The sequence below is a fragment of the Vombatus ursinus genome, unplaced genomic scaffold (genome assembly GCF_900497805.2).
Source record: "Vombatus ursinus unplaced genomic scaffold, bare-nosed wombat genome assembly UNPS02014779.1, whole genome shotgun sequence".
Classification (NCBI taxonomy): Eukaryota; Metazoa; Chordata; class Mammalia; order Diprotodontia; family Vombatidae; genus Vombatus; species Vombatus ursinus.
This window is the reverse complement of record NW_020954557.1, coordinates 49,238,827-49,254,887: the sequence shown is the minus strand read 5'-3', so window position 1 is coordinate 49,254,887 and position 16,061 is coordinate 49,238,827. Positions and strand designations below refer to the sequence as shown.

The window sequence follows — 16,061 nt, the reverse complement described above, 5'->3', positions numbered from 1 at the left end:
CTGAGGCCCAGAGACCTATAGTTGACCTGCCCAACATCAGGCAGCGAGCGACAAAACCAGGATTTGAGAATCTTTGACTCAAAGTGGGTCACCAGTCCTGTCCTTAACATTTGCTGTCCCTTGAGTCAACTTGTTACTTTGCTATTGTGGAGACAGAAGTTAAAATGCAATTGATTTCCTTTCCTTCTACATTACTTTTTTTTTTTATTTTGAGGGCAAGTGGTCACCTGAATCCAGACCCCCCATTTTACTTCCTAGTTTCAAATCATGCAACCCTCCTTTTCTCTGCCAGTTCCTCTTCATGTGGTCTTCTTCCATTAGAACATAAGCTTTCTAAGGGCAGGGACTGTCTTGCTTGCTTCTATTTATATCCCCATTGCTTAGCACAGTGACTGGTATAAGTACTTAATGCCTTATCTATTAGGTAAGTGCTATAAAAACTACCTCTTCAAAAGTTCTTAGACTCCCGTTCTCCAAGGAAGACCATAAATCTAGAGCTGGAAAATATGATGAATTCACTCAGTTCAATCCTATCATGTTACTGATGAGGAAATGGAAGTCCAGGGAAGTTACCAAGGTCACACATGCAGTAACCATCAGAAAAAAGGGGTTGAACTCTGGTCCTCAGACTCCAGAGCTGGTCCTCTTTTGATGCTGCCTCCATAGCCCGAGCAGTCTGCTTTGCTGATCAAGTTCAGGTGATCCTTCTAACACCCCCCCCATCCCGCTCCCATCTCCCATTTTCTAGGTTTGTGTTGATTCCTTGCTTACTTTTCCAGATTCTAGCCAGTTAAAGAGAGGGTGAAGAAAGAATCAAAGTGAGAGAGCTAATTAATCCCACCTAATTCCAATCACACCTTTTGGCTGCATCCCTGTAACATCTATGTCCTTGGTTCTAGCATATCTACATAGATCATGGCACTCTGTGTTGTCATTCAGAGTGTCTTGTCTCTACGAGACCTGAAGCTTCCTGTAGCCAGGAAACCATCTTTTCTATTCTTGTACCCCCATACAGCTCCTAACACACATTTCTGCACATCATGGGTAGTCAATACATATTTTGAACTACCTGTGGCTTAAAATAATTATTTACATATGGTGCCTTTATTAAATGTGTGCCAAGTCCTCTGTGTGAGTGCAGGCAGACTTAATAGTGCTGCCCGGTGTGCGTTGTGACTGACAGCCATCGCCTCTCACAGCACGGACTTGTGGTTGTTAATCCTGTGTGATGCAGTGCAATGAGTCCGGTGCTAGTCGTTGTGTCCAAACATCGCCCATCTTGTCATGTGTATCGTATGACCATAGATTTGGAATTGTAAGAGACTTTAGAGCTCATCTGATATATGGTATAACTATTTTACAGATGAGGAAGCAGAAGGACCCAAGAGATTTAAGTGACTTGCTGAAGGTCACTTAGCTGGGGATGAAATGCGGCATCTCTGACTCCCCCTCCTCTGGGCCTCAGGTTCCTGATCTGTAATACGAAAGGGGTGGACAAAAAAAGTCTCTATTTTCCCTCACGCTCCACAATTCTGTGATTCTAATTCAGAGAACATCTGATTGTGGTATACAGAGGTAATCTGCAAAATGGCTCTCTGTCCAAATGTCCCTTCCTCCCTCTGGAATGCATACTGTTTGTTATTCTTTCAAGGCATTTTCTTGGGGGAGCGAATGGGACGATGGGAGACAGGAGAAGTTTTAAGATATCCCACCTAGGCCCCCAATCTCTGGGAAAATCTGATTCTAATATCTCAGTGTGCTTTGGCAGTGACCTAGCCTCTCTCAGGGCTGGGCCTATGGAATCTAAGTTTTGCCAGGTCCTAACAAGATTGAAAGGTTTCAGTTGAGGGTCTTGTGATGGATTCTTTGCTTATCATCTGAGCACCAGAGGACAGCTAGGTTGCCCAGTGGACAGAGCACTGGGCCTGGAGTTGGGAAGATCCGAGTTCAAATCCAACCTCGTACACTTACTAGTTGTGTGACCTGGGGGGGGCACCTTCTGTTCGCTTCGGCTTCCTCATCTGTAAAATAAGATAATAGATAGCACCCACCTCCCAGGATTGTTGTGAAGATCAAATCAGAGGATAATCATAAAAATGCATAGTACAAGGCCTGAAACATAGTAAACACTATATAAATGTTAGCTATCATTATTATTTCTACTACTACCATTTTAGCTAGGTTTAGACAGATTCATCACTGGTTTCCTTCCCATGGACTGATGGGAATTTTTAGCCCTAGGAACTACAAAGTCAAAGCAGGATGGGAATTTATACTGGTAGGAGGAGTTCCCGCACTGATTTCAGAAAGGCCTGAAGTACTGAATTCTATGTTAGGTAACATGAGGGCAACAGTGCAAAGGAACATCTAAAAGAAATGAAGCCCCAAACGCCATCTTTTGTGCAATATGCTTTTTATTCTCCTTTTACCTTTGCAGTCATCTTTGAGTAATCGTTGTGTAAACAATAGAATGGAATGAAATTACATTAAGTTGTATGCAAATGGCTCTAGAACACCTTAACAATTAGGACAAGGCAATTATAAATAACTTTTCTTAGTAATATCTATTGGCTGTTTTAAAGTACATTTTAAAGAGCTGCCATATCTAGGGTTAGCTAGGAAAGAGTCATGGTAGTGTTCAAGGAGTCTACTTCCTTGACAGGATACTCCGATTTTGAAAATCCTAAGGTTTTACAAGTTCCGTAATATATATCTAGATATGTCAGAAGTTAAGCAGAGGGCTACTTGGGCCAAAAAACATTTATCCTTGAAACCTAACAGCAATTTACCTTTTTTAGTCATTGCACAAAGCCCTTTCTATTATTTTCTTTCCATCTTGGTATTCTGCAGAATTTCAAGTAAAGCTCAGATTCTTGTTTGTTTTTTTTTTCCTTTTGTTTTTCAAGTTTTTAATCTTTACAGAAACAAGTCCTATCACTTAAGAAGCCAAATCAGAGATGGGCAGAGTTAGCAAGCGGTCTAACTTGATGGTAACTAACGTCATATAGTATTCTAGCTCACAGAAGCCCCAGGAAAGCAAAACTTAAGCCAAACACATGTATCTGACTGGATGCATATGAAACTCCTAGAACTGAGACTATTCTAGAAGAAAGCAGCCTCAGGCACATTCTTAATATTAATGTCTGCAAGGCACCTCCCACTCCCTAGAGACAATCAAGATTGTGGATTGGTTTATAGACAAACCAACATAATACGCTCTCTAATTCCTAATTAGGTCATTTCAAAAACTAGAAGTTACAAATACTCCAAAGATATACCTGAAACTTTTTTTCTTTAAATAACAGGAGATTAACTGCTACTGCACATAATCAAACCATTGTTTTCCTTATAGGTAAGATGTGTAAAGCATAAATATATGAAAAATAAAATTCACAGTCAGTTTTAAAACTAGAATTCAAGTTTGGCTAATAAATCTTAATTTTTATAAGTATATTAATTTCTAAATACAACATAAAAGAGGCAGTATTGTCAGATGTACAATTAAAGTATTATCACAGAAATTTTACAATGAAAGAAGAAATACGTTTCTGATAGAAAATTCCTTTTATTACCAATAAATAGGGCCACCTGAGTGCATTTCCAGATTGGTTTCAGTTGGGGAGATCCAAATTGGTTGTTCAGAACATCGAATAGCTTTTGGACAAATTAGCAGCAATTGTGCAGCTGTGCAGTTTGTTGATTCTGATGTGAATTGCTGGAGCATGACGCAGAACTCGGTGAGTGGAGGTGGGGTGGTGGTGGTGGTGGTGGTGGTGGTGGTGGTGGTGATGTTGGGGTTGTCGTGTTTAATTCTCTTCCCCCTTTTCATCTAAGCAGGTCTCTTCACAATCTACTGATTTTGCTGGGGATGAAGATGGGATGGGGGGCTGAGGATGACATCCAGCCACAAGCATCAGCTGATACTCAATTGAGCAAAGCCAATCAGCTTCACCTCATCAGGGATCTCCGTCCCATCACAGCCAGAAGCCTGAAAGGAAGAGAAAAACTTTCAATAATGGTTCATGTTTTTCTTTGTAAGTGTCATAACTGCACACGACTAATCAGGTAACATCGTATAGAGACAGACTCTAGAAGGACCAGTAAAGTGGTGGGAAAAGATTTGTTACGTATTGTTGATTGAGCTTACAAATAAGGAAAGTGGCCTTCGTTACCTCTAATAAACTGCATACCAATCTTCTCCACGAAATAATTTAAATTTGATATTTAAAAGATGCTTTTAGCTTAAATGTTGTTAATTAAAAATGGAAGATCGCAAAAATGAAAGGAAGGGCTCCAACTGATCTTTCCTTCAAGTATAATCTGTTTTTCAACAATTAACTCATCTTGAGAAAGGACCAGGATAAAAACTAACAATCTTTTAATTGAAATAGCTAATATTTAAATACCATTGAATGCTTTATCCTAAAAAATATTCTATAAGATAGTATTTCTTAGAAATCTCTTAGGAGGTATTTACAGCCTAAAATTGGCTAAAGTACCACTATGTCAAACACTCAACTTTATTTTCTTACTTCAAAAATCTGTGGGAGTCATCAAAAACTCCCAATACTGAACCGACTGATTTCTAAATGTCTTTAATTTCCCCCCCCCAACTTATTCCATATATGTGCTGATCACCTTTTGTAAGCTGCTCCCTATGCTGTTGGGTGCATAAATCAAGATCTGGACACTATATGGTTCAAGAAATGAGGGTTGGGGGCGGAAGACGATTGATAAATAGTGGGGGAATGATGAATTAAACATCAATAACACCATATAAACCTTTTCTTGGCAAACCTCCTACTAAACTACTGTCACAACAATTAGTCTCCAATGGAAATGAGCCCTTTAAATCTACTTCCAATTCATCACAATTAACCTACTTAGTTTGTATATGTGTTTAGAACACTACAAAAAGAGTATATCATGTGGATCCATTAAATAGTATATGCAAATGAATTTGTAAATCCATGTTCCTTCATGATAAGCTACCTAGCTATTCTAGAATTTTTAAGTAAAATACTTTTGAAATTCTTTAAAAAAATTCAATCGAATCTGAATAGTATTATTGATTTTATATTATTTACATTTTCTCTATTACACTGACTATCATATCTACTACCTGAAAACGACTGGTATAACTTTCTCCAACATATCTGAAATAGCTGAGGAAGGGCAGGAGTTAGAAACATGCTTGGAAGCAGCAAGGTATAAATTCGTGGTGAGGTGGTCAGCCTAGCCAGGGTGGGGGTGCCTGCAGCATGAAGGCCACATGTGGCCTTCTAAGTCTTCAAGTGTGGTTCTTTGACTGAATCCAAACTTCACAGAATATGGGGTCACAGGTTCCCCACCCCTGGAGTCCCTGAGAAAACTATGCCTGACCCTGGACCTTGCCATTCTCTTCATATTTTTCACTGTTCTCATCCCAAGCGCCCCTATGCCATTCTATATACCTTGTTCCTCAATACCTGTGTGGACCAGTTGGTTTTGTGTTCCATGGCCACATGAGGAACCTCTAAATAACCCTTATCAGCATTTTCTAATTGTGTGGTCTTAGTCACCAAGGAGATGATGTCAGTGCAAGTGGACAGTTCAACGTAGATCTATGGCCACTACTGGAAAAAATGTTTTAAAATGCTGTCAGTATTTCCATCACCTCTCTTTTCTTCTACTATCACTTTTTTTTCCTTACCTAACTCTCTAAGTTCTACCCCCCTTCCCCTTTATAACTCTTAATATAGGAAGCCCTCAAGCATACTACAAGACAGAGTGGGATGGAATAGGGAAATATACATTTTTATCATGGAATCCCTATGATGGTATCTCAATAAATGTTTGACAATAACCATCATGGTGATGACGGTTATAAAATGTTAAAATGGCAACAAATGACCTCACCATGTTTGACATCAGGCTAGTACATCAAGAAAGCGGAAATCAAGCTAGAGATAAAAGCAAGATACACACTTCTCTGGCCTGTAGAAGACTCAATAGCCTGCTGGTGATGCTTTTAACGAGGTAATAAAACTAGTAGTCACAAAGGGTGAATTATATACATAATCCTCAGAGTCCATGCAGAAGGCTCCCCTTCCCCAGCCCCCCCCCCCCCATTCAAGGCAGGCAATATTAGTCTTCAGAATCTCCTTATTTCCCTTTCTTTCAGGCTTTCCTACCTCATAGGGCTGTTTTCCCCCCAGTCCTCCAGGAAGGTAGTGACCTCATGGTGACCAAAGTCCCTTACTGAGATACCTCCACAGAATGGCTTTCTCCCAAGAGAAACACTATTACACAATTACTTATCTCTTCTTGCTCACCCCCAATCAAAACTCCTCTTCCTTCACCAAGCTGATTTCAGCTTCAGAAGAAAAGCAACATGATTAAACTAAGTCATACTAAAGTGTGAATGAATATTAACAACTCCCCATAAACTTTCCAGGGTGTTTATTTTTTTTCTTAAAGAACAACATTTAGGACTGAATCCAAATATATCCCTAGCTGGTAGAATTTTAGGTACTATAGGTGAATAGGAATGAGTAGGGCAGTTGGGTAGTTCAGTGGATAGAGGCTGGGCTTGGAGTCAGGAAAATTAGAGTTTAAATCCAGCCTTGGCCACTTACTGTGTGACCCTGGGCAAATCCTTTGAATGCTGATCTCAGTTTCCCCAACTGTAAAATGGAAATAATAATAGCTCCTACCTCTCCAGGGTTGTTGTCAGGATGAAATGAGATAGTTATAAAGCACTTAGCACAGTGCCTGGCCCATAGTAAGTGATATTGAAGTGTTTTTAAAAGTGTGTGTACGTGTATACACTTTCTTAGTACTTCTTAAATCACATTACTAATGCACCAATTCCACCTAATATGTCAGCCCCGGAATATGAAGAAGAGAAGTGAGTCTCTGTGGCAGCCACCCCTTTCCCTCGCTGAAAGAAAAAGACCTCTGTTCTTCTGCTCCCCACTCAAGCCAGTTTCACAAGTTTCATGTCTGAATTCAGGGGCCTGAACCAACTCAGTAGATGGTGTTTTATGGGAAATAAAACTGTGTCTCAGTCAGTCAGTGATGCTGTATCAGATCTGAATCATTTTTCAGGGTGAGACCTAAACCCTGCCATCAGGGCCCAAAAGTATTTCAAGTCCTGGCAATCTAGGGGATTGCCCGTTGGGAGAACATCACTCTTCAAGCTAATACCTAACTAACGTCTTTCTAGTTCAAAGACTCATAGAATTTTAGAGTTGGAAGAGACCTCAGAAACCATCTTATCCAACCAAAGTACAAAAGGAATCCCCTCTATGATATGCCTGACAAGTGGCTCTCCAGCCTCTGCTTGAAGTTCTCCAAGGAGAGAGAACCCACCACATTGAGAGGCAGCCCATTCTAATTTGTGGACAGCTAGGAAATGGTTCTCCCCACTGTCCCCATGACCTTAAGCTTAAACTGCGTTCTTGGTAACTTCCACCCACCGCTTCTCTGGGGCCCAACAGAACTAGATCCTTCTGAGCCCATCCTGGTTCTTCAAATTCTATTCTCCCTATTCTCCCCGTAACCTCCTTCCCACTTTTGGAAACACTGGTGTGATTGAGTTTCTCCTGTTGATTACTGAACTGTCTCTGCAATTTCTATTCCAATCTTTAGTGTCTAAAATTTAATCCTACCTTTCAAAAGAAAGGCTATGGTGCAGAGGTCAAACACACATAAATCAGACATCACTAACATGCACCTGATCTGTGTTCTGCCTTCAAAAATCAATTAATTATTATTTATTTCCAGTTACAAAAAATAGTAAATAGCATGTTTGTAGAATACTGTACTTTGGAGAGATGTATGAAAACTAGAATAAAAATGACTAAAAAAAATCACTTTGTATCTAGAAAGGATATTCAAAATAAGCAAAAAAATATAATTTTATTGTGTATGTGTGCCCACCCGCGCATACACACACACACACACTCACTCTCTCTCTCTACATTATATTTCAGCAAGAAGACCCCCTATGGCATCCATTCTTTGAGAATAATGAACGCAAAAAAGCTTTGGACCTTACTGTTCCTAGCTCCACAAAATACAAGTATTGGACTTCTTTAACCATTTTGTCTAATGAATTAAACAAAGATGAAACTATGGCTGTTATTTCTATTCTCTTAGTTCTTATTTTTTTTTCTTGTACTAACTATACATATATATGTACGTGTGTATATATATATATATATACACACACACACATACATGTATGCACATGTATATACATAACGTGTATGTATGTGACACAAAACATCTGGATGTATAACATTTTAACAAATATTTGACATCAGATAGGTGAAATAAATGGAAAACCAAGTGATCTACCAGTATTTAAGATACCACATATTCAAAATTTTCCTGAACCTGGAAAAGTTACCTTTCAAAACCAATCAAAATAATATGATGAAACTAAATGTTAAACAATTTAGAAAAATTTTAAAAAGAATAAGACTAAAAGTAGCATGAGGCTTTTGAGGGGAAATGCTACCAAAATACTACAGTAATGGGCCTATTCAAATGCACTTGAAACTATGCAATTTTATCAGGCCGTTCAAATCCTATGGAAAATCAGCAGACAAACAGGTCACACCATCCCTGTTAAGAGGATCTCATGTTGGCTGACAGTCCACAATAAAAGCAGGAACCTATCATTTTAAGCACAGTTAGAAAAAAGACCAGTTCACTTCTGGGCCTAATTTCATTTAACATCTTTAACTCTCATTTGGCTAAAAGGACCAATTACATTTACTGCAATTACTATTAGGCTGTGAAATGTTCAGGCTCTGCGGGGAGGGGACTGGTGAAAAAGGAGAAGCATTATATGACAACATCTCTTGACTCTCCCCTAGAAAAGATGGATCAATATAGCGGAGTTGGTTAGGAGCACAGGAGGAAAGTTACAAATGAAATTCAATCTCAACCCATGTCAACTATTATGGATAGCAATAATATTACAAGGAATCAGTCCTAAGAGTGAGTGAATAAGAAATGAGCAGCACTTCCACAACATCAGACAATAATGGTCCAAGAAAGCAGGAGATTGTTCTCTGTTAAAACAGTGGTCTTTTTTATACTGGAAGCTTTCAATCACAAGCTGGATTTTAATCCAAAATGTTTTAAGAAGATTGGTCCTTTACATGGGGATCTTTCTAAGACAAGCAGTCTTCTATACTGGTTTCACTGTTATGCCAGGTGAGTCAGTATCATTTAGAAAAATGTACAGGGGGGAAAAAAACCCAACCTGCAAAGCATACCTAGGGCTTATGTTATACTGTATTCCCTTTAAAGGCCTTCATAATTTCCACTCAAAGGCACATATTTTAGGTCTTTAAGAAAGTAGAGAGAGATGGGTGCTGATAATTCCCATTTTACAGGTGGAAAAATTGGGAGACAGAGAGACTGTTATCTGGTCATTTAAAAGGTCAAGCAAGGATAAGGTTAAAACTAAACCAGAATCTCCTGAACTCTTTCATGTCCCAGTAAATACATTAATTAGTTATAAATTAAGTATAGAATAATTAGCTAACTTTTAAAGGGGAAAGTGTTCTGAAGATGCACTATTTTGACATATAAAATTCTAATATATTCCTAAGATGAACAAACATTAGTTTATAATAGCAGTTCACTTTTATGTAAAGCTTTAAGTTTGACAAAATGCTTTCTTAATAACTTTGTGAAGTAGGCAGTAAAAGTATTATCTTTCCCATTCTAAGGATAAGAAAACTAAGACTCACTTAATATTAAGTGACTTGCCCAAGATCATCCAACCTATAAATATTAAAGTGAGTCTAAATTCCAGCTCCATCATATGGTCACCTTTTGGTTCTATTTGTCCAGAAATATCTTGAATGATCTACTGACTTTAAAAATTGCAGGAGAGTTGGAAACAAATTATAAAATTCTAGAATTTTAGGGCTTCAAGGGGCCTGAAAGATCATTTATAATAGATTACTGACTGGGATTAATCCCTGAGGGTACACAGATACAAATAAGTTTTCCCATCTTTAATTTCTCATTTTACATCTAAACACAACATTCTTTTACTCCCAAAACAATGTAAACTCCTCAGAGACTACTTATTTCTCTTTGAAAACTGAGCTGTTGTTGTTTTTTTTAAATGCAGCCCAGTCACTTGAAATCAGATAAGGGCTGAAAGCCAGAGTACTAATTGGCTGCAGCCTGGCATTTACTGTAACTAATCATTCTGCAATTTTGGCTAAGCACATTTTCCAGTTAATTTTCACAAGGAATTAAAAATACAGATCATCAACAAATGTAATTCACAGTAAAGTCCTGGTTATCTACTTTTTTTAAAAAAAAAATCTGGTATTATTTTGACTGGATCTCAATGCTTTTGGTTTATAGTTTTAAAGGGAACTCTTTCAGGCAGTTCTGTTCAACATTTATTAATCGTCTATTATGTATTAGGTACTGTGCAGGTACTGTGAATACATAGAGAAAAATAGAACCACTCCTATCTTCAAAATTGTTATTATACTGCTGGGGAAAAATGGAAACTAGCTAACCCTGGACCTCCCTTGCAACCATCTTTTGCCAGCTCCTGCTACCTTCTAACCATCAGTGAAACTTCAGGATGAGATGGAAAGCCTATTTTGTGCAGCCACATCAGAAGTGGTGTTTGATTTACTGGGAAATGCAAGCCACTGAAATCTCTCTTGACCTTGTTATGGTCACTGAAAACTTATCATTGAAATACATGGTTGTCTCCAAAGTCTTAGTGCACTAAGACCTTGGGGACATCCTATGTTACGTTTTTGTTCATCAGGCACCAGCTGAGCTAAGCCACAACTGCCTCCAAGTACCTCCAAAACTTTCTGTGCAACTGTCTCTCTATTTTGAATATTTCATAGCACTTTGCTTATACTACAGTTTGGAAGCACCCTCAGAAGGATGTCACTCTGGATCCACATTGGTTTTCAACATAGATTCAAGCAATGCTTCCCCAAAGAAGAGACTGGACACAGCCTCCCGGACTCATAAGTAAGTGATTACTCTAATTGATCCAGGACTGTAAAAAGAGGAAAATGGGCTAACTGAACAAGAGATATTTTCTTGTCAAGAAAACTGTTCTGCACTACTGAGGAGGGTGTCAAAAGCAGGAATGGATTTCCAAAGAAAACAATAAAGGTAAGAAAAACGGGGAACAAAATGGCAGTATGTCCTTTGCATTTGTTTCATTACCGGCTTTTTGAGTCACTTTTCACAGCCTTTCACTTACCAACTTAAATGTCAATGTTTTTAATGCTTTGGGGTCATCTACAATCTTCTGCAAATTCGCAGCAACTGTAAAGCAAAAAACAGAGAGGATGATGGGTGGATGAGAGGCTTGCAGTATCAACTCACTTTCCAATCACTGAATCAGAATGGCTCTCTCACAGACCTCACAGCCACTTTGAGGTTGAATTTGCATGGTCTAAATTGATCTTGGGCAAAATAGGCTGGGCAGTATTCAGACCAAACGGATTTTTTGACAACGTGCTCATGCACACTTAAATAAACCATAACACTCTCCAAATATGCTCCATTATATAAAACAAGAAATTAAGTAAATAGGAATGAAGTTGGTCCACAGTGATTCAAACATTTGGCCTCGTAAACAACCAGGCTGAAGAGATTCATTAATGAGTAGAGGATGACATAAAACAAAGATATTAAAGTCATTCTTTCCTCTGGAAATAACGGGGTGGGGGGGAGGAGAACCACATCTGATCTCCTAACTTATAAAATTGCTTGATTTCTCCAATTTGCTCCTAACAAAGGTAGCAAAAAAAAAAAAAAACAAAACAAAACCAAAAACAAAAAACAGTAGATACTTTCTACCAGTCAGGCATACATGTTGAGGCTTTGAATCACAGTGATTTGTCAAACCATCTAAGCACAATCTTCAATGGTATCACACTGTGCCCAACATGGTCAGAATCTGATTTTGTCATTTCAGGTTCAAAAATGCCAATTGATTACATCTTTATCATTTTAGCAGGAATACTAAAAGACACATACAGTCACAGACACACACACACACTCTTTGAATATCTAGGTTTTGTTGTTGTTTTTTTTTTTCCCCAAAAACTAATATAAAAGCCATAATGTCAACATACACTGAAATAGTAGTAAAGAAATAATTTTTTCCCATTTTCCCTAGAAGGACATATTCTGACTAATTTATAAAAAAGACAATGACAGCAGTCTCATTTTGGCCTTTACCAAATATAAATCCTAAATCATTATAATCAGATAAATAGATCATTTGTTTGAGGAAAGATATTGATTATAGTTCATTTTCCAAAAAGAAAAAAAAAAGAGCTTCCTATTCTACAATTAAGTGCTTTTAAAGTAAAGCTAAAATAATTCCAGATCCAATTGCAAATGTGTAGAAATAATGCCTTGAAGAGGTGGGTGCTTAAAATAGTACAATGTGACCTGTTTAAAGTTTGGCCTTTAGGTCAAATGAAAAAAAAAAATACAGCAAGCAAGATCTCTGTGCAAGTCAATTGACTTCTTTATTATATTTCATCTGGGAACTGAAGACACAAAAAAAAGGGGTGGGGGAGGTATGTTCAATCTGATCCATTTCTCCCTAATAAACCTAATAACAACTGTCTTCTTCTCCACGTTCATTTCCTCCTCAACATTGTTCTTCAGTCATTTCCATTGTTGTTCAGTTGTGTCTGACCCTTCATGACCCCATTTAGGGTTTTCTTGGCAAAGACACTAGAGTGTTTTGCCATTTCCTTCTCCAGATCATTTTACGGATGAGGAAACTGAGGCAAACAGGGTTAAGTGACTTACTCAGGAAGATGAGTCTTCCTGACTCCAGGCCCAGCACTCTATCCACTGCACCACCTAGCTGTCCACCCCAACATACCACCTTTCATTCTAAACCATCAGTGATGAGTATCCTGTTCTCTATTATCTCAGAGTCAATCTTTTCCCTCTTCCCATCCCCAGAGTAATCTGAACTACAAACCTATACATCTACCTCTACCAGGAAAGAACAGGGTTTTATTTTCCCTGCATATTTTCTACAAAAGAAAAAAAACCTGTGTGTTTTAAAGTCAGGGCATTCTGACTGTATGCAAATTGTGGCAACTGAGCAGAGCACTCATTTTCTTAAGAAATAAAATGTTCAAGTGGCTTCTCTGATTTGGGCTGTTTCATGGGCAGCCATAAAGTCATCATTTGAGTTTTGCTCCTTTCCATCACAAACAGTCTCTCAGTTAATACTGATGATTTACTACCTCGTTACAGGCCATCTATTTCCATTCTGCTCTAGATGTTCCATCCCAAAGCAGGGCTCAATCCTACACCAACAGACAATGCTTGCTTGGGTGCATACATACATACCACTGCTGATTTTCCAAGCAGCTTCAAAAAGTGAGCTGTGTACTAGAGGGCAAGATTGAGCTGTTAGCTATTTAAAACAATCACCCTAAAAACTATGTTCTCCAGTTGTGAATCCTGTACCTCAGTGACATTAGAAATTCAAATTCTCTTATTCAGCTCAAAGTGAAAATAGCAAAACTGGCCACTTACCTGATTACTTCTCCCAGCTGCTAGGCTTATTTTCAATTTACTTGATTCTAATTTGTTGTAAAGTGCTATAAAACACCTTCATTTAACTGACATCACATAAAATTCAGGGTGATGCTAATTTTTTTCCCCTTCCAGTAGCAATGCTCATTAAAAGGAAGGGTGATCACTGTGTTGTTTCCCTCCCCCTTCTTGTTACTGTGCACCTGGATTTCAAAAATAAAGATGCTCCTTACCTGGGGTGTATGTAGAAAAGGGCTGAGAGGTGGTGGTGGTTATTTTAAGGTTTTTTTAGGCATGTGATGATTACACCAAGATTCATGGTTTACTCTCTCCAGCCTCTGAACAAAATGTGACTTTTGAACATGCTGTTCCTCCCCCGATCTCTGTCTCACTTCAAATTTCTGTCAACCATTCCTTATTTTCTGAGTAAAACCTCAGGACATTACCTGTTCCTACTTTTATCTTTCACTTCCTCCTTCCTAACCACTTTCTCTCATTACTAAGTATTTTCTACTCTTGTCCAAAGTGTGTGTGAGTGGTGGAGGAGGAAAGGAAGGAGAGAAGATGCTATATATGTTTTCCAAATAAGTCATTGACTGGAATTGCCCCTGTTACTCCTAGATCACACCCTTTGTCCTTTTCATTCTCCAAAAAGATTTTACAAAGTGAGTAATTCCCTTCCACTGCTCCTCACCAGGTCCCCAGAACAAGAAGTTTAAATTTGCATTTTAGGATGACAAGGTCCTCCAACTCTTGTGTTTATGAAAATATTAACAGTAACCACAGTATGTGAAGGAATTCAATGATCAAAACCTTCTATTTTCAAACAGAGAAGGAAATGGGATGACCTTGGAATAATCCATCAGAAATAACGCAGAACTGAATTGCCATTTCTTTGGCAGCTCATGTCTGACAATCTACATTCTCTGTTTTCTCTAAGTTGCTTCTAAGATGTACAATGCAATACATTCGAATTTTGACAGTTGGAAAAATAACAGTTATGTAATGAGTGTTTATAATCTGTGTTTGTGTATTCCTAGCAATTAGTCCAAAGAAACACGTTTCTCCTCAGATAAAAGTATATTTCAGAAAATAACCCCATAAAGGGTTGGTGGCTGGTTGTCTTTATTTAATTTAACTTATTCATCCACTGAAAACTGTGGGAGAATAGAAATGACAGAAGCTCAAGGTCTCATATATTCTAACAAAGGCAAGAAAATTCTTGGCTAAGACCAAAAGAAGTTCCCTTAAGATGACTGGTGGGTGCTTACTTCACAGTACGTCTGATTCATCAGCATCCTCTTTGAACCCCGTGTCTTCACAGCACAGCTGTGAAGACACTCTAGGGACCACAGAGTAACAAAAACAAGTCATCTTGGCTCTAAGAGAACTTATGGTCTAAAGAAGGAGAAAACCCAAGCAATGACAGGGAGATGTGTGTGGATGTAGCTAGGCTAATGTTTAGCCATGGGAGGTACATCAGAAACTGGCTGTTTGTCATAACTAAATTAATATTGCTAAAGACCTGCAACTATTACCATTTGGAGTGTGTGGGTGACACACTCCACTAAGCCTTGTTAATGAGCACACTATCTATGTTTATTTGCAAGGCTGAACACATGCCAAACCTTGGACTTTAAAACTGCTAGTTGGCATAGCAGCAAAGATATGAAACTCACTAATGTCAACGTTCATTTTGACATTAGCCAAAATGAGTTCCAAGAGATTGATATGGCACAGGAAAAAATATCTGATCACAAAAGCTCACATACCATAAACAACTATAACAATAGTAGGAAAAAAGTAGAAGTCAAAATTATCTTAAAAATTATGCATTCACGCAAGGAAAGGGTATTTATGTAGTTCCTATTAAGTATCAGGCATTATGCTGAGTGTTTTTTACAAATATTACCTTATTTGATGCTCAAACAATCTTTCGATATAGGTGTTACTATTATGTCCATGTTACAGATGAGGAAACTGAGACAAACTGAGGTTAAGTAACTTGCCCAGGGTCACCCAGCTAGTATCTGAATCAAGTATCTGATTCTAGATTTGAACTCAAGTCTTCCTGCCTCCAGGGACAGAATCCTATCCAATGCACCACCAGTTGCCTCAAAAAAGATGGAAAGGTGAGAGATAAAGGAATATATGACATATAGCTACAGTTCTCACTGAAGCTCACTTAAGGTTAGGTTTACTCAAGTATTTAGCATGGTTCTAAAGGTCAACCAATCTGATAATTCTTAAACATAGAAAAAAAAGTCAGGAAAGAATTTTGTTTAAATTTCAATAACTTTAAATGTAATAACCCGATTATTATCTGGTTTTCATTTGCTTACAAATGGTGTGACAGGCTTTGGAACTTTTTTTGGGGGGGGTGCACTAATATTAATTTTTAAAAACAGGTGAAACTGGAGAAGCTGATTATTTTAGTCTTGAATTTTTTTTAGTGATTTAAGGTGCTTTCTGTGCTGAAGTTTTAAGAA

The 16,061-nt window shown here is 38.1% G+C and overlaps 1 protein-coding gene across 2 annotated transcripts in view; it reads right to left on the bottom strand.

Moving 5' to 3' along the window:
* Nucleotides 1–2,842: 2,842 nt before the first annotated feature.
* The window catches only part of STK39 (serine/threonine kinase 39), a 317,622-nt gene continuing 304,403 nt past the window's right edge, over nucleotides 2,843–16,061 (bottom strand). For both annotated transcript variants that reach the window (XM_027865926.1, XM_027865927.1), the window contains 2 exons: nucleotides 11,258–11,322; nucleotides 2,843–3,988 (listed from right to left, as the gene is read on the bottom strand). In XM_027865926.1, the coding sequence (XP_027721727.1) occupies nucleotides 3,914–3,988; nucleotides 11,258–11,322 (140 nt within the window). In that variant the 3' untranslated portion in view covers nucleotides 2,843–3,913. The remainder of the gene's footprint in view (nucleotides 3,989–11,257; nucleotides 11,323–16,061) is intronic.